The sequence below is a fragment of the Rhinoraja longicauda genome, chromosome 28 (assembly GCF_053455715.1).
Source record: "Rhinoraja longicauda isolate Sanriku21f chromosome 28, sRhiLon1.1, whole genome shotgun sequence".
NCBI lineage: Eukaryota > Metazoa > Chordata > Chondrichthyes > Rajiformes > Arhynchobatidae > Rhinoraja > Rhinoraja longicauda.
In genome coordinates, this window is record NC_135980.1 from 12,031,219 (window position 1) to 12,050,458 (window position 19,240).

A 19,240-nucleotide genomic window follows, 5' to 3' on the forward strand; every position below is an offset into this window, starting at 1 on the left:
GTAAATGTAGTATTCTGTCTTACATATACATACATATAAGCCAAAACATTATGACCACTGACAGGTGAAGTGAATAACATTGGTTATCTTGTTACAATGACACCTGTCAAGGCAGCAAGTGAACAGGGAGTTCTTGAAGTTGATGTGTTGGATGCAGGAGAAATGGGCAGGAGTAAAGACCTGAGCGACTTTGACAAGGGCCAAATTGTTATGGCCAGACGACTGGATCAGAGTATCTCTGAAACGGCAAGGCTTGTGGGGTGCTCCCAGTCAGCAGTGGCGAGTACCTACCGACAGTGGTCCGAAGGGGGACAAACCACAAACCGGCGACAGGGTGTTGGGCGCCCAAGGCTCATCGATGCGTGAGGGCAACGAAGGCTATCCCGTCTGGTCCGAACCGACTGTGGGAAGACGACAAGCCAGTGGAGAGAGTGTGATGCTCTGGGCAATGTTCTGCTGGGAAACCCTGGGTTCGGCCATTCATGTGGATGTCAATTTGACACGTGTCACCTGCCTAAACATTATTGCAGACCAGGTACACCCCTTCATGGCAATGGTATTCCCTGATGGCAGTGGCCTCTTTCAGCAGGATAATGCGCCCTGCCACACTGCACACATTGTTCGGGAATGGTTTGAGGAACATGATGAAGTGTTCACGGTGTTGCCCTGGCCTCCAAATTCTCCAGATCTCAATGCGATTGAGCATCTGTGGGATGTGCTGGATCGACAAGTCTGATCCATGGCGGCTCCGCCTCGCAACTTACAGGACTTGAAGGATCTGTTGCTAATGTTTTGGTGCAGATACCACAGGACACCTTCAGGGGTCTTGTAGAGTCCATGCCTCGGCGGGTCGGCGCTGTTTTGGCGGCACACGGAGGACCATCAGCCTATTAGGCAGGTGGTCATAATGTTTTGGCAGATCGGTGTATCTATCTATATATATACACATATACATTACACACAACACACACAAACCTACACATAAAAACAAACAATAATAGTGCAAAAAGACAAAACCAATACCCAGAGTCTATGTAGTTCAGAGCTTATTTGGAGGTTGCAGTGTTCAACAGTGTTTCATCTCTTACCTCATTGAGGATATCTGTGGGCTTGCCTGGCGCTTGTGGCTTCTTTTTGCACTGTGGTTCCTGTAACTCCTCATCTGAGTCGGAGTCGTCTAAATTTCTCTTTACCTGGGCACTTTCCAGCATCGACCTAGCAGGATAGCAACAAGTGTGAAACATTTGTACAGGGGATCTTAAATTAAGATATAAATGGGAACACTTATAACAAGTTGAATCGTTCTTTCCACTGATACTATTGTTTTTTTCCGTTAGCGTATCGGAGGAGTGTGGGGAGGAAGAGCTGGGGCGGCAGAGGAATCAAAGGAGAAAGGTTGGTGATAATAACTTTGCAGGTCCTTAGGGCTTTCAAAGCTGGGAAACATCTAAAATATGTTTTTAGTATAATAATAACATTTGTAGCACCATGGAGAGAAATGTCAAATTTGTTCTCAATATGTCCCATAACATCTTAACTCTGCTCAAATGCAACTGACTCCCCAATGACTCATTTCTATAAATACATTGAGATGTGTACAGTGATGCGGCGTTAGAGTTGCTGCCTTACAGCGCCAGAGACCCGGGTTCGATCCTGACTACGGGCGCTTGTCTTAACGGAATTTGTATGTTCTCCTCGTGACCTGCGTGGGTTTCCTCCAGTTTCCTCCCACACTCCAAAGATGTACAGGTTTGTAGGCTAATTGGCTTGGTATAAATGTAAATTGTCCCTACTGTGTGCAGGACAGTGTTAGTGTGCGGGGAACGCGCGCGGTCAGCACCGGCTCAGTGGGTCGATGGGCCTGTTTCCAAAGCTGTATCTCTAAAGTAAATAAATGAAACTGGGCTCTGTTGTGCTGTACTCATTTTATATTACTGAAGTGAGTCATCTGCAGTGATTGGAACAGAGAAACCACCATGTGAGACACATGCAGAGTCGCAAGAGAGTAAACCTGTTTAATATTACTCTAACACACTAACTTGGATATGGGTTTGAAGCAAAATCTCTTCATACATATGAAAAATGTACACAGGCATCCTGTTACTGATGTAGGGCTCCAGGCAAAAACCATCTCTGCAATGTAATACATTTTATAGTCAAAGTTGATGAAAAATGATTTATTTAGAGGTAGGAAGAAAACAAATGATTGTGACCATTTTCTCTTCCCTATTTTTCACGAGTCCCTGATCTTGTTTGCTGCTGGACTGCAATTGAAAAGAGAACCTTGATTTATTTCCTCCAAACCTTTTCAATCTCAGGGCACAGATTAAAAAAGAAATACTCCTGCTATTGCTACAATTAGCTAACTGTGTCGAGGTTTATTATTTAAATCACAGAAATATTATATCATGTACAGAGGCCTTTCGGCCCCTTTTTGTTCATGCTTGCTCTGTACAACAGCAACTTGTCTCATTCCACTCCCCCGTCCTCTTCCTAAATAAATATTTTTTTTCCTTTCAGGTTCTTTTTAATGTAATCAGCAGTGCATTCCAGATCCAATCCGTGTGGATGTTTTGCAGATTCCCCGCACTCTTAGGTTTTCTGGCATCACCTCTTCCATCAACGGAAATAGTTCATCTTCAATCATTCTGTCCAATTCTTCACAATATTAAATATCTCTGCCACAGCCCTTCTCAATCTCTTCTGTTCCCAGGAGGCCAACCCAGCTGCTGTGCTGAAAACAATTTTCTGCACTCTGGTGTTTTTTGTTGCACTTGTGCATGGTTTGACTATATTCCTCTATAGTACTATTTGATTTATTTGGATAGCACACAAACAAAAGCTTTTCCCTGTACTTTGATACACTTGACGATAACAAACCATTACCAATACCTTTGCAGAGACATTAGCCACATATTTTTTTCCTGTAAATCATACATCTAGAACCTCAGCTACGGCCTCTTGAGTAAATCTTTTTGGTTCCACATTGGTACAACCTTCCCTCTTCTCTACAGGTTGACTGCTTATAGGCCTACAGATGAGTTTTGCTTTCATTCGTGTCTTTCCTCATATTCTCTCCTCGCCCTCCCTTATTTTCTTTCGTATTTGGCTTCTGAATTTTCTATTTACCAGCCTGTTTGTTTGTGTTATCAACCTGACATCTGCATATGCCATTTGTTCCTCCTTTTTTTGACTCTCCATTGCTTCCGTTTTCTCAGTATTGACTTTAATTGCCCAATCTTTGTGGGAATTAATTAGATTGTGCCTATAACAATCCCTTCTTTAAAGCCCAACCAGTTGAGAATTAATTAGATTGTACCTATAACAGTCTCTTCTTTAAAGCCCAACCAGTTTTAACTGTCCTCTCTGATTCTAATTCACCCTCCCAAAATCCAGTTTCACCTCTTTTGCATTGGTTCTTGTCCACTTAACTAAGCTTATCATAGTTACTATGTTCTTTTGTAAAACTATTTTAAAATGTATCTTATTACAATTACTGAACCAAGAGTGATCATCTGCTAATACATTTGGCTCAAACAGAATCAACTTCTTTGTAAAAACCAAAGTACGGGAAGTATGTTTTTAGTACTCGAGTTATGCCCTCCACATGAGTACATGGTGGCCAATTTGGTTCCTAGTTGACTCCACATCTCTTATTTCATGTACTAAGTCCAGCAATGCGTCCTTCCTCATTGCACCAGAAACGCACAATCGGGAAAGTTCTCCTGAACTCACTTCAAAAAATCCTCACCCTGTTGGCCCCTTAACATTATTACAATCCCTGACCCCACTGTTACTATTGTGTGGATCTCTGTAGATTCTCTGCAAATTGGCTCGTCTAGATCTTTCACTGTAATATAATGGCAACTTATTCTCTCAATTCTAACTCATTCATTTCTTTCTCGGTAGTTTAGTGCTCATCGTCATCAAATGCACAGAACTGGGCAGTTCTCCATTTTGAGAGCTGACCTACTTCATCTCTCGCTCATCGTCCTCAACCTGTTGTCGTTTTAGATCCTCTTCATATTTTTGGTACTCCTGTAACATGCCCTCAAAGTCCACGTTGGCCTGACGCTGATTCAATTCCTTCAGCTCCTGCAGGTTTTCCAAGACCTCCATCTCCATCTTAGAGTCCTTTGTCCTGTTTTCTAGAATCTGAAACAATGACAACGTCAATGAGTCCACGAGTGGCTACAATAACCAAAACTCTGCAACAACCAAGTGATACAAACTTATTTCGTTTCGGTTTATTTCTCATTGTTTAAATGTTGCACTGCAGCCATTAATGTGGGAGATGAATTTTCAAGCAGGCTCCTTGCTTCTGAACACTACCTGGTGGATCCTTCTGGACACTTCACACATGATATAAATAAATCACAGGGAGATAGAAGATACTGCAAATGCCGGAATCTTGAACGAGGCAGCACCTGCTGATGGATTGGCCAGGCAAAATTTTGGGTTGGGTCACTTCTTTAGACTGATGGAGTAGGGGGGAGGCAGAGAAAACTGGAAAAGAGAGGTTGGTTGGGGCAAAGCCTGGGAAGTGATAGTTGGATACAGGTACGGGGAGTGGGGGGATGGGATTGGCAGATAGGTGGAGTAAGTGACAAAGGCTAGATGAGAAAAGGAGGCAAAAGGTTGTCAGATAAGGAAAGAAATGGGGGATTAAGCCGGAAGGATGGATATGTATGGAAGGGAACATAGAGGTGAAATAGGGGGGGGGGGGGGGGGGGGAATAAAGGGTGAGTCTCGGATGGGTAATGAGCATATGAAGGAGGGGAGAGGGGCGAGATGACTAGGGTGGAAAGAGATGGTGGAAGATATATGTGTGCACTGGGGTGGTAGGGGTAGGGAAAAGAGAGAGGGAGGTAGGGGGGTATTACTTGGCTGGAGAATTGAATGCTCTTAATATTGCGTTGTAAGCTACCCAAGTGATACATGATGTGCTGTTCCCCCAGTTGGCACGTGGACTCATTCTGGCGATGGAGGAAGCCAAGGACAGAAACGTAGGTATTCGAATGGGAAAGGGTATTAAATTTGTTGGCAACTAGGAGCTCCAGCAGGCCTTTGCACACAGAGTACAGGTGTGTGGCGTGATGGTCGCCTAGTCTATGCTTGGTATCTGGGGACGCGGCTGGTTGGGTTGGAAGGGATGAGTAAATTAAGGAGTTGCAGAGAGCCAATGTTTATCCCTCCCAACCACACACCTTCAGTGAGGAGTGGCAAAGAAAGCAACCCAAAAGAATGGCAGGAATGCTGCATTCTATTGAGGGATTTGCCTCCAAACGGAATTACGAGCAGAATGGGTGGAAGAAGTGATCATATTAGACCGAAGCCAGAGATTCCCAAAAGGAAGTGAGATGGGGTGAGATCAGGTGGAGGAAACATCGGAGAATGATTTGTTGGATGTGAATGCTGGTGAGGTGAAAAGCGAGGACCAGGGGAACTCTGTCCTTGGCCTGTCCCTCGCGAGGGGCAGTGAGAGCAGAACTGTGGGACACAGAGGAGTCGTGGCTGAGGGATCCGTCTATGACAGCAGGAGGGAAACCAAATGTACGAAAGAAAGAGGACGTCTCAGATATCCTAGAATGGAAAGCCTCACCTTGGGAGCAGAGGCAGCGGTGATGGAGGAATTGAGAGTAGGGGATAGCTTCCTTGCACGACGCAAGGTTGGAGGTGGTGCAGTCAAGGTAGCTGTGGGAGTCGATGGGTTTGTCGTGCTCATTAATCAACAGTTTGTACCTTGTTGAGACAGAGAATGTGAAAGTGGAGAGAGGTGTCAGAGGTAGTCCAGGTGAATTTGTGGGCAGGGTGTAAGGTAGTAGTAAAATTGATGAAATCAACGTTCTGCACGGCTGCAGGAGGTGGCCCTGATGCGGTCTTCAATATATCGGAGAAAGAGTGGGGAATGGTGCTGGGATATGTTTGGAACAAGGAGTGCTCAAAGTTTCCAAGAAAAAGACAGATATAGCTGGGGCTCATGAGAGTGCTAATGGCTACACCTTTGACTTGAAGAAAGTGAGAAAAGTCAAAGGAGAAATTGTTAAGGACGAGTACAAGTTCCACCAGGGAGTGTATCACCTGAGGGGAATTGATTGGATCTCTGTTTTGCCGTACCTTGACTCCAGTGTGTTCCATTGTAAAAATGTAATTGGGTGTAACCATTTGTTAGACATAAAAAAAATTGAAGTAGACAATGTAATTCTAACAGTTGAAATTGTATTGAATCACTGGCTGTTATCTTTGTTCCTGAATCTAAAAATGAGGTATTTTTGAATGTGAAGAAACTCTACTGAGTGGGTCTCCAAAAGAATGTCTGCTTGCGCTGATGAATAAAGACCTATATATCTACCTGCTACACTGTCTCCAGTGACTCTGTACATGGTCACCACAGAACTATTTGTCATGACCGTCTAAGCTCAAATGTGAAGAACAGCTCTGTTCACTGAAAGGAAGCTAGGTTCTAGGATAGTGTAAAAAAAAGTCTGCACTTTTTGACAGCATTATGCATTGCTTATAAATTATACAACCATGAGAAAACGGAATAACTCAAATATGCAATGCATATCTGAGGCCAGCAAAGTGGGAATACATGGAATCTAATTGTGTTTAAAAACTCCAATTAGACAATAATTAGAGCAATGCTCTGTGCTGGGACCATGCCCCACAGAGAAAGAATGTAATGCTGATTCACCAGAATGAAACTGTGAGGAGACGAACTATATATTGAAGGGTCCAGAGAAAGCTCATATTCCACAGAGTACATGAGATCTGAATGGAGGCGATCCTGAAGATTTGCTAAGCTGGGAGGGGGGAAAAAAAACTATCCCTTGCAGGAAGAGAGTCCAGAACAAAGGTGTATCTTTAATATTAGAGCCAGGTTATTTGAGAATTAAATCTGGAGGAAATAGCTCACATTCAGTGGAGTGGAAATCTGAAACATTCTCCACAAAGTCATTGTTGGGACTGGGTCAATTGAAAATTTACATGACGACTTTCTGTTAAGCAAGGTTGCTAGATGGAGTCAAGGTAAAGAGCTGCCAAACTACCTTTATGGTTGAAATGATATTTTGATTATCTACTTGTTTTCCTCAACATATTTGATACAGGCCACATCAGCGCTGTATTTTGAATGGAAACTGGTCGTTTGGTCGTATCCATGTCTACCTTTTATCTAAGCAAATAGTTCTGATCATGTTTAAACCTCTCTTCACTTCTCACAGCCCCAATTCCCTGCACTTCCACTTCAGCTTGAAACTCAAAAGGTTATGGTGAGAAGGCAGGAGAATGGGGTTGAGAGAGAAAAGACGATTAGCCGTGATCAAACGGTGGAATAGACTTGATGGGCTGAATGGCTTAATTCTGTTCCTATGTCTTAAGGTCTAAAACTAATCTTTCATATGGTGTCGGAATTGTTTCACAGTTTGCCCGACTAATATAGCACTGAGCCTTTATGAAATAATTTCCTTTCCAAACCTTCATCCAAAAATAAATCGAAGGGCAAAATGTTACTTAGATTCAAAAACCATGCACTACACACACAATAAACAGAATAATAGTCATAGGTATACATTGTGAAAACACCCTTCGGCCCAACTTGTCCACACTGGCCAACATGTCCCAGCTACACTAATCCCACCTGCCTGCTTTTGGTCCATATCCCGCTAAACCTGTCCTATCCATGTACTTGCTTCTTAAATGTTGGGATAGTTCCAGCCTCAGCTACCTCCTCTGGCAACATGTTTCGTACAACCACCACCCTTTGTGTGAAAAGGTTACCCCTCAGATTCCTATTAAATCTTTTCCCCTTCACCTTAAACCTCTGTCCTCTGGTCCTCGATTCACCTACTCTGGGCAAGAGACTCTGTGCATCTACCCGATCTATTCCTCTCACAATTTTATACACCTCTATAAGATCATCCCCTCATCCTCCTGCGTGCCAGGGAATAGAGTCCCAGCCTACTCAACCTCTCCCTATAGCTCAGACCCTCTAGTCCTGGCCACACTTTCCCGTAAATCTCTGTACGCTATCCAGCTTGACAAAATAAGAACGAGAGAAAGGAATAGATGTATATGTAGCCCTGGGATGGGGTGAGTGGAGACACATCTAACATGAAGACCTGCTATGGTCTGATGGTCGAGTCCGTCTCTGTGCTGTTGATAATTCGCAATACCTTCATCGGGTTATTCAGCTCTTCCTCTTCCCGCTCCTTCTGAATTTGTTTCTCCTGCTCCTCCAGCAGTTTCTCTGCTTGAAAGTTCCGCGTTGCCCCGTGCTCCACCACGTAATCTGTTTTCTCGGGGTCAGTCTGGAAAGTTAAACGTTTGGCAGCCGTGATTAATACATGTCAAATTAAGTACATGCTGTGACCCAAACAGTGATGAGAATCCTGCAAAGACGTTCAAAACAAATTATTTTCTTGAATGCTCAATCATAAATAATGCATGTTAAACAATGGTTTAAAGGCAAAGATACAAATAAATAACACAAGGGTTGTACGTCTGCTCGGGCACAGTAGGCAGGATGCCAGAGTTCAAAGCAGATGGTTAATTTCACCCACATCTACTAATATTCCTATCATAACCCTCTCTAGCTTAATCACATCCTTCCTAATTTGTGTGATTGGAAACATTGGGTGGGATAGGGAAGGAGTGGTGAAGAGTGACAAACAAAAAAAGATAATCAGTTGATATTTATCAAGAGCAGCAATGATTTCATTAGCTGGGATCATTATGTGGACTCAGTTTCTCAGTCCTCAAGCTACTCAGTTTCAAAAGCTCCTATGATCTGTGAAATATATACAGGCAGTAGTAGATGAAGAGCAGTAGAAGTTTTTAGAATGATGCCCAGACAATAACAAAGATCAAATAAATAGTTGTATTTGTTACATTTAGAAGCAATATGAGTGACATTTTCAAGATGTTAAGATGAACTAGTAAGACTGAATGGGATAACTTCCCTTTGATCGATGAACCCAAGATTAGAGCAAGTTAGATAACCAAGCCTTTTAGGAGTGGAGTAAAGGCTTAGCCGTCTAACTTGCCAATGCGAGAGACCTGGGTTCGATCCTCGGGTGCTGACTGTGCAGAGTTTGCACGTTTTCCCTGTGACTGTGTGAGTTTCCTCTGGGTGCTCCGATTTCCGCCTACATTTCAAAGGTGTGCGGGTTTGTAGGTTAATTGGCCTCTACAAATTGCCCCTAGTGTGTAGGGGTGGAGTAGAAAGTAGGATAACATACTAGTGTAAATGGGTGATCGATGGTCAGCGTGGACACGATGGGCCGAAGGGCCTGTTTCCACGGTGAATCTCTAAACTCAACTAAACTTCAATACAAGAAGAGTGACAGATGTCTGGAATTCTTTTCTGCGAAAGACAATTTCTTTTCCGGGTTAATTGCTAATTAAGTATGATTTCAATAGATTTCTGATATCCAAATATATTAAGGTATATGCAGCAAGTCTTTGATAACATTAATGATTAATTTCAAGTGTTAGATTTAGTTCTTAGGGCTAAGGGAATCAAGGGATATGGGGAAAAAGCCGGAATGGAGTACTAATTTTGGATGATCGGCCATGATCATAATGAATGGCGGTGCTGACTCGAAGGGCCAAATGGCCTACTCCTGCACCTATTTTCTATCTTTCTATGCCTATGTTTCTAATCCTTAGATTGTAAGTAGCAATTAACATTTGAGACATGTATACAGCACGCAATGTCTATCTCTAACAATCTCCGCCTGACATTAAATAGCTTTATTATTATTGAATGTACTACAGTCAATATCCTGGGGCTTTACATTGACCGGAATATTGACTGAACCAGCCACTTAAATAATATAACTACACGAGTAATCAGAAGCGGTGTATTCTACAGCAAATGACTCTTCTCCTAGTTTTCCCACGGCATATAAGGAATTAGCATGGCAGAACACCAGGGGTTAAATATTTGCATCGCCATCTACACTCAAAACAAAGCAACATCCTTGACTATATCTATCATGTTAAATATTCACATCTTTTATCGCCAGCACACTACACATTATCGAATAATTATCCAATGGAGTGCGACAAATACTAAGAGCTCTTTGACTGCACGTACCAAACCAGTGATGCAGTTCACTTCAAAAGATAATGGCTTTGAGTACAAGGACCATAATTATCAGAAGTTCCCTTGCATGGGAACACAATATGTTTACCTTAACAATAAACTTGACTGGACTGAAAATATCAATGCACTGTACAAAAAGGTCCAGAGTAAACTTTACCTGCCGAGGAGACTCAGGTCCTTTGGAGTGCAGGGGGCACTCGTAAGGACCTTCCACAACACTGCAGTGGCATCAGCCATTTTCTATGGAGTGGTCTGCTGGAGCAGCACCATCTCAGCAGCGAAGGGGAAGAGACTTGACAAGCTGGTCAGGAAGGCCAGCTCTGTCCTGGGTTGCCCCCTCGACTCAGTGCAGGCGGTGGGAGAGAGGAGGATAATGGCAAAGCTAACATCGCTGCTGGACAACGACTCCCACCCCATGCAGGACACTGTCACTGCACTGAGTAGCTCCTTCAGTGACAGACTCCTTCACCCCAAGTGTGTGAAGGAGAGATATAGGAGGTCCTTCCTTCCCGCTGCTGTGAGACTGCACAACCAGCACTGCTCCCAGCAGACGAGTCAATAGACCAGTCAACAGTAACAGCAAAGGAAAAACACAGTAAATGATGACAATTAACCTTATCTTTATTTTTATTTGTAATGAATGTCTCTTGCTATCCACTTTGCTGCTGTAACACTGCAAATTTCCCCGGTGTGGGACAAATAAAGGAATATATTATTATCATATTATTATTATTATTACTTGGAAAATGTATTGTGGTTTCTCTACAGTAATCATGTCAAAGTTCTGCAAGAGCTTTACAATATAACGTTGTGGAATGACTTTACCATTTGGAATGCAACGATCCAAATCTAAGAGTCCCCCAACCCCTACACAAAAACCGTCAAAGGCAAGTACATGGAGTTAAGTCACAAAATGCTGGAGTAACTCAGCAGGTCAGGCAGCATCTCAGGAGAGAAGGAATGGGCGACCCGAAACATCGCCCATTCCTTCTCTCCTGAGATGCTGCCTGACCTGCTGAGTTACTCCAGCATTTTGTGACTAAATACCTTCGATTTGTACCAGCATCTGCAGTTATTTTCTTACACTGGAGTTAAGTCACAATCACTCATGTTCTTATTGAATGGTGGAAAAAGGCCAAGGATTAAGTGGTCTACTCATGTATGTGTTAGATATAAAAAATGAAGGCAAATTGTTGTTTTCTTTAGAATTAGTTCTTGGGTAGTTGGCATTATTGGCTAAGGCCAGCTGCTTGCTGAGTCACTGGTCTCTGACCCAAACAAATAGTATGAGACTGGGCTTGCATTTGGGCCACCCTGGGTCATAATAACAAGTTTTCTTTCTCTGAAAGAAGCTGGTGATCTAGTTGGGTTGTATGAACTTCTACACACCCTCCAATGACTAACATTTTAAAATAATTCCAACCCTTAAATTATCATAGTGGTATTTAAACCCATATTATCTGGATTGTTCCAGGGAAATGTTTTTTTAGTTCCCAAAAAAGGTGCATGAACTGTCATAAGATATAGGAGAAGAATTAGGCCACTCGGCCCATCGAGTGTGCTTCGCCATTCAATCATGGTTGATCTATTTCTCGTTCTCAACCTCATTCTCCTGCCTTCTGCCAGTAACTTTTGATTCCCTTACTAAACAATACTATAATTACTGTCAAGAGTGCACTGTTGATCTCTGTGAAATCACTTAGTATGAGGAGCTGATGACAGTCGCAAAAACCTGCAGATGCTGGAAATCTACAATAAAAACAGAACATGTCGTAAATATTCTGCAGATCAGGTCGCATCTGTGGGGAGAGAAACAGAGTTAATATTTCAGGTCGATCAGATTTGATGAAGGGTCTTCAACCTGAAACTTCAACTCTGTATCTCTTCCCACTGAGATGAGGCCTGAGCAACTGAATATGTATAATATTTTCTTTATATTTTAATGTTATTATTATTAATATTCCATTCAAGCAAGAATGGAAATTGTGAGATAAACAATCTTCTTTTCTGGTATCTGAGTAAAGACATTCGGCTATTTCAAGTGTGTAGGAAAGAACTGCAGATGCTGGTTTAAATCGAAGGTAGACACAAAATGCTGGAGTAACTCAGCGGAACAGGCAGCATCTCTGGAGAGGAACGGGTGACGTTTCGGGTCGAGACCCTTCATCAGTCTGAAGAAGGGTCTCGACCCGAAGCGTCTCCCATTCCTCTCCAGAAATGCTGCCTGTCCCGCTGAGTTACTCCAGCATTTTGTGTCTACCTTCGGCTATTTCAAGATTTTCTCCTGTTTCCCAGTTTCTGTGCATGGCACTTGTGGAGAGGGAGGGCTTCCAGGGCCACAAACAATTATTGGTAAAAAGCCTGAGTGCTAATTAACTAACTACTGTAAATGCTCTTGAGTAGGCAACTATCAACGTTGCTTCCTCAATCATCCCCATCTAGGTCTTATTTTAAAATAGTCAACATCAATCCCATCAATCACTACTCTTTGCTATAAAAGCAAAAAATGTTGGAAATAGCATCTGTGGGAAGAAAAACTTAAAATGTTGGGTCCAAACAAGATCAAGGAGTTAAATAGTCAATTCTCAGACTTGCCATGTGTTGTCAGGATTTTCTGTTTTTATTTCAGATTTCTAGTATTTGCAATTGCTTTTGATTTTCATTTCGCCTTGATTCCTGCCACCAAGCCAGTTTTTTTAGTGAAATTGCCACCCTACCTGGGATCCTACTTTTTTAGTCCACCTGCAATGTGGGATCTTACCAAATACCATGTTAAATGCAAGCAAAACTACTCAAACGTACTGACATCCACTACTCTTCTTGCTACCACCTCGATAATTCAAAGCTAGTTATATTTGAACTTCCCTTAACAATTTCACGCTAACTGTCCTTGATTCATCTGTGTCTTTCTAAATTAGTATTTACACTGCAGCTTACAAGACTCCAATAATTGAGCTGAACAAATGCTAAACTAACTGGACTGCAATTACCTGTTGATCCTTTAAACCTTTTATAAACGATGGCATGTTAAAAATCCTCTTGTCCTCTGGCAATATTCCAATAACCAGGGAGAATTGAAGAACCGCAGTCAGAGACTCCAGAATATCCTCCCTTTTTTAGTTCAATACCTTTAGATCTTCAAGACTGGCGATCCACAGCTTTTCCAAGGTGCTCGACAACCAGGGGGGCTATGTGAGGATGTTGTTCATTGACTTTAGTTCAGCATTCAACACAATAGTCCCCAGCAGACTGGTTGAGAAGCTGCTGGAACTGGGGCTTAGCACCCCTCTGTGTGCCTGGGTCCTGGACTTTCTCATCGCCAGGCCCCAAGTGGTCAGGATGGGGGAACACACATCTAGTTCCCTCACCCTGAACATAGGATCCCCCCAGGGCTGCGTCCTTAGCCCCCTACTGTACTCCCTGTACACACATGACTGTGGGGCCAGGTTCAGCTCAAACTCCATCATCAAGTTTGCTGATGACACTGTGGTGGTGGGCCGGATCTCCAACAACGATGAGAAGGCCTACCGGGAGGAGGTGGCTGATCTGGCACTCTGGTGTCAGGACAATAGCCTCCTCTTGAATGTCACTAAAACGAAGGAGCTGATTGTGGACTTCAGAAGGGCTAAACATCCAAGGACGTACACGCCACTAAATGGGTCTACTGTGGATAGGGTGAGCAGTTTTAAATACTTGGGAGTCCGCATCGCAGAGGATCTGACGTGGGCAACGCACATTGCCACACTGGTGGGTAAGGCAAAGCAGCGTCTTTACCACCTTAGACAACTGAGGAAATTCAGAGTGTCTTGGAGGATCCTTCATTGCTTCTACTCTGGGGCTGTAGAGAGCATCCTGTCCGGCAACATTACAGTCTGGTTTGGGAACAGCTCTGCCCAGGACAGGATGGCCCTGCAGAGAGTAGTGCGTTCGGCAGAACGCACCATGGGAACTACACTCGTTCCCCTGCAGGACCTATACATCAGGAGGTGCAGATCCAGAGCAAGCAAGATCATGAGGGACCCCTGCCACCCCAGTAACGGACTGTTCCAGATGCGACGATCAGGCAAACGCCTCCGCTGTCACGCTGTGAAAACGGAGAGGATGAGACGGAGTTTCTTCCCACAGGCCATCAGGACTGTCAACTTTTATAACCCCAGAGACTAAATTTTAGTATATATACTATATATAGTATATAGTAACTTATTAACTTTATTTATATGCTGTAACTGTAATTCTTTTTTGTGCACAATCCGCAGGCATTGCCACTTTCATTTCACTACACATCGTGTATGTATATGTGACAAATAAATTTGACTTGACTTGACTAATCCATGTCATACCATCTCTCTTCCTATCTTTATCTGATCAATATTTCCCATGCCTGTCTTATAATCCGATGTGTACATCATTCCATGTTTTATGAAGACAGTAATGAAATATTCACAAAGTGGCTTAACAACATCCTCTCTCCCCCACACACAGGTCATTTATCTGGTCTCTAATGGAGCCTGTTGTTACCCCGGTTATCCATTAGCTTTTGTGTACCTATAAAACATTTTTGTATTTTCATTGATTTTAACCACCAATATATTTTTTACATTCTCGTTGCTTTCCTAATTTTGCACTTAATTTCATCCCTGTGCTTTCTCGTCTTAAACTCCCAGTCTCTGACATAAGCTTCTCTTTGTGACTTTTCGTCTTCGTCACAATCCAGTGGCCTTTGGATTTAACAGTTTCACACTTTGTGGAAACAAGGTTACCCTCAATGCTCGGGGAAATGCCCCGAGACTGATTTATTATGCTGCTTCCAGTCTTTTTTTTTGGTAAACTACTTCTAGGTCTACCCTTATAAAACATTTTATCTTCATCCTTTTCCAGAAATATATTTAATCTACTTGATTTTTGATCACAACCACAAAAATGCTCTCCTATGCACGAAGGGCCGAATGGCCTACTCCCGCACCTATTTTCTATTACTAAACCCAGCACTGCCATTTTCCCCCTTGCCAGGCTTGTTACAAGTGGCTATTAATGTCCACCTGAATTTAACTTAGGAAATCTATGGCTTTCGACACCTTTTGAACTGGTTAAAGTTGAACAAGTTAAAATTGGGGCCCGCCACGGACCTTTCACCGTCCGGTGCGGCCTGGAATAGGCCGCGGGATTTTCTCCGCCCGGCGGGGGCTTCAATGTCGGGAGCCCCGAACGCCCCAACGTGGCAACTCCAACAGCCTGACCGCGGGAGAAGACGGCAGGGAGTAGAAAAGACATTCTGGCCTTCCATCACAGTGAGGAGGTGACTGGAGGAGACTCACTGTGATGGATGTTTCTTTTTGTTTGGTGTTAGTTTATGATTGTATGTGTTATTGCATTTTTATTGATTATTCTTATTGGTCTTATTGTTGAACTGCGGGTAATGTTTCATTTCACTACACATTTATGTGTATGTGACAAATAAACGACCATTGACTTGATTGAATTGAAATCCCTCTTTATTTGTTAATTTTGTTGCATATGTTGTAAATTCACAGGCAAGTTTGTACTTCCGTCTCCCTTGGACTGTTTGGGTATCTGTAGTTCATAACCAATAACGAAAGTGTCCCTCTTTTGATCTTTAATTCAACCTATGCAGCCTCACTTAAAGATTCTTCTAATGCATACTACCTTCTTACAGTTGTGATTGTTTTTTTTAAACAATATTACCCACTGACCACCTTTTTTTATTCCTCTCTTTTTTGCCTGAAAACATCCCAACTAGGAACCTGAAAGCTCCCAGTCCTTTCCAGCTCAGTGTTCCAGTATCTATCCTTTTTATGGCATGAATGTTACCTGCCATTTATCTGTCACTAGACCAAGTGGACCCGTTGGGCCCAAACCTCTCCTGCATTGGTGCAGCACCCTACCCTCCCCCCCTCCCCTCTCCTCTCCCCCCTACCCCCCTCCTTCCCTCCTCCCCTCCCCCTCTTCTCCCCTCCCCCACTCCATCCCCCTCAACCCCCCCTTATCCTCCCTCCTCTCCCCCCTTCCTCCCTAGGAGATAGATTTAAACTTTAAAATGTGAATAACTTAAAAAATATAACACCGATTTCAATTAAACCTCTTCCATTAGCACCATTCAAGCGATGGTGAGTAAGGTGGGCCTAAAACTGTCACGCTATCGTGTACCGTTCTGGCTGTAGTTCAGGAACAAACAAACAAACAAACGAGAGTTTTAGTATATAGATGTCTGAATGGGTCTTGCTGCATGCAGGCATAGACTGCTTCATTTGATAGGGAACGTTGAGGTAACACGAATGAAATGGAGCACTGTGCAGTCATCATTACACATCCCCGCTTTGGACCTTATGATGGAAGAAAGGTCATTGATGAAATAGCTGAAGATGGATGGACATTGCCCCAAGGAATCCTGCAGTCATCTGCTGTGGCCAGAAAGATTGATTTCCAATAAACAATGTCATTTCCCCTGTGCAGATTATTGTCTTTCGTGCTCTGGATGAATTGATTGCGAGCAAATATAAACCAGTGGAAGGAAACCTCATGTAAGTGAAGCAGAAGGAAGGTGAAATAATAGTTACCTTAAATGTGATTTCTGCCAGACATCTGGTGCACTTGATGTAGAAGCGGAAGATGGGCAGTCCCAGGTAGACTTCATTCTGTACAGTTTCTTTACGTGCGTTGAATTTCTTGCCTTTATAAATATACTCTCCACACGTTTTGCATCTGACACAAGAACAAGTACAAAATAATAATAATATAATAATAATAATCCTGTATTCGTCCCACAACGGGGAACTTTGCAGGGTTACAGCAGCATAGTGGATAGCAAAAATAAATAAGCATTCATGAAAAAATAAAATAACGGTACATCTTTATTATTAATAGGTGCCTACACCTGCACCTATTGTCTATTTACTGGTCTGCTGGGAGCAGTGCTGGTTGTGCAGTCTGACGGCAGCAGGAAGGAAGGACCTTCGATATCTCTCCTTCACACACTTGGGGTGAAGAAGTCTGTCACTGAAGGAGCTGCTCAGTGCAGTGACAGTGTCCTGCATGGGGTGGGAGTCGTTGTCCAGCTTTGCCATCATCCTCCTCTCTCCCACATCCTGCACTGAGTCGAGGGGGCAACCCAGGACAGAGCTGGGAAATGACAAACAGCAAAAGACAAATGGCCCATGCAATTGTGATGCACCATGCAACTTGATTCAGAAATTCCATCTCTAATGGGTATATTTGAACTTGGATTAAAAAAAGATAGTCAAGACTACATTTTGAAGAAGAGGCAAATTCACCAGTTTCATTAATAGAGAATAGGTGCAGGAGGAGGCCATTCGGCCCTTTGAGCCAGCACCACCATTCAATGTGATCATGGCTGATCATTCTCAATCAGTACCCCGTTCCTGCCTTCTCCTCATACCCCCTGACTCCGCTATACTTAAGAGCTCTATCCAGCTCTCTCTTATGATAAAATGAAAGACATTAAACCTGGTAATTGTACCATGTTTCTGAATATTTTGGTGACGTTTGATGATATGAGGGAGGAGTGCCAGCTAGCGCACTGGGAGAATTTCCTCTTCTCCTAAGAATAATACTATTTACTTGCATGAGCAAAGGTGGCCTCAAACTTAAAGAGAGATGCATCCTGAGAATACATTCTGGTTCAGGTCATGTTCTATAGACTAGGGATTTGTATTGGAACATGAAGCTCTGATGTGAATGCATTTCATAGCTCTCAAAATGCCTGAGTAACTCAGCGGGACAGGCAGCATCGCTGGAGAAAAGGAATGGGTGATGTTTCGGGTAGAGACCCTTCTTCAGTCTGAAGAAACGTTAGACAAGGATAAAGGGTAAAGACAAGGATAAAGGATCTGGGATAAAGAAACGTTACCAATTCTTTCTCTCCACAGATGCTGCCTGTACCACTGAGTTAGTCCACCATTTTGTGTTTATCTTCTGTTTAAATCAGCACCTGCAGTTCCTTCCTACACATATATCATACACACTTACACCTACACATACGCATGTATGCATCTCAATTTTTAAATAGCTTCTCTGGTAAAGATTTTTGTGGTTGTTATAAAACACAGAATATACTAGGGTCCACATTTAGTGTTATGGTGCAAAGGAAAATGGGAGAAGAATCTGCCTTTATTGATGTCAGTATATAAAAAATAACTCATCAAATTCAGATTAGTGGTGCAGAGAAGTGAGGTTTCTAATGTGGTAAGATTGCCAGGAATGTAAAGAAGCAATCTTTCTTATCATTAATAATAGTTATTGTTTATCAAAATAGCGTATTTAGAAAGGTAATCAGGTAACACCATAAACATATGCAGATGCAGGCCTGGTTAGAGTGAATGTGGAGAGGATGTTTCCACTAGTGGGAGAGTCTAGGACCAGAGGCCACAGCGTCAGAATAAAAGGACGTACCTTTAGAAAGGAGATGAGAAGGAATTTATTTAGTCAGAGGGTGGTGAATCTGTGGAATTCTTTACCACAGAAGGCTGTGGAGGCCATGTCAATGCATACTTTTAAGGTGGAGAATGACAGATTCTTGATTAGTAAGGGTGTCAGGGGTTATGGGGCGAAGACAGGGTAATGGGGTTGAGAGGGAAAGATAGATCAATCATGATTAAATGATGGAGTAGATTTGATGGGCCGAAATTGCCTAATTCTGCTCCTATAACTTATGAGCTCATGAGCTAGAGAAGGAAGGGGACACTGTTAGACAGACCAGGAGAAGCAGGTATGGACTGCAGGAGCTCTCCAAATCCATCTCCCTCACAAACAGTTTCCCTTTTCGATACAGGATGGAGCTGGCAATAGAGGAATGGGGTCCAGTTAAGAGGATGTTTAGGAACCCCAAGAGAAAAGAAATGGCAATAACTCATGGTAGTGATAGTGGTATCTAGATCCAAAGTATATTCGGGAGGGAAAGACCACACAGGCCTGAGAGTGCACCAGCAAACAGTCAGAGTAAGGAAAAATGATTAGATAAAATTAAAGGCTCTGTCGGAATACATGCAATATTCAAAAGAAGAAAGATGATTTGATGACATAAAACAGAAATAAATTAGTATAACCTGACAGTGCAAAGGAAATGCGATTGCGAAGTAACTGAAGCTCGAAATTGAA

The 19,240-nt window shown here is 42.8% G+C and overlaps 1 protein-coding gene across 1 annotated transcript in view; it reads right to left on the minus strand.

Moving 5' to 3' along the window:
- Positions 1 to 19,240, minus strand: part of yju2 (YJU2 splicing factor homolog) — a 39,708-nt gene that overhangs the window by 6,034 nt on the left and 14,434 nt on the right. The window contains exons 3-6 of the mRNA XM_078423861.1: positions 16,684 to 16,828; positions 8,175 to 8,309; positions 3,974 to 4,155; positions 1,089 to 1,215 (exon numbers count right to left, since the gene is read on the minus strand). Of these exons, the coding sequence (XP_078279987.1) occupies positions 1,089 to 1,215; positions 3,974 to 4,155; positions 8,175 to 8,309; positions 16,684 to 16,828 (589 nt within the window). The remainder of the gene's footprint in view (positions 1 to 1,088; positions 1,216 to 3,973; positions 4,156 to 8,174; positions 8,310 to 16,683; positions 16,829 to 19,240) is intronic.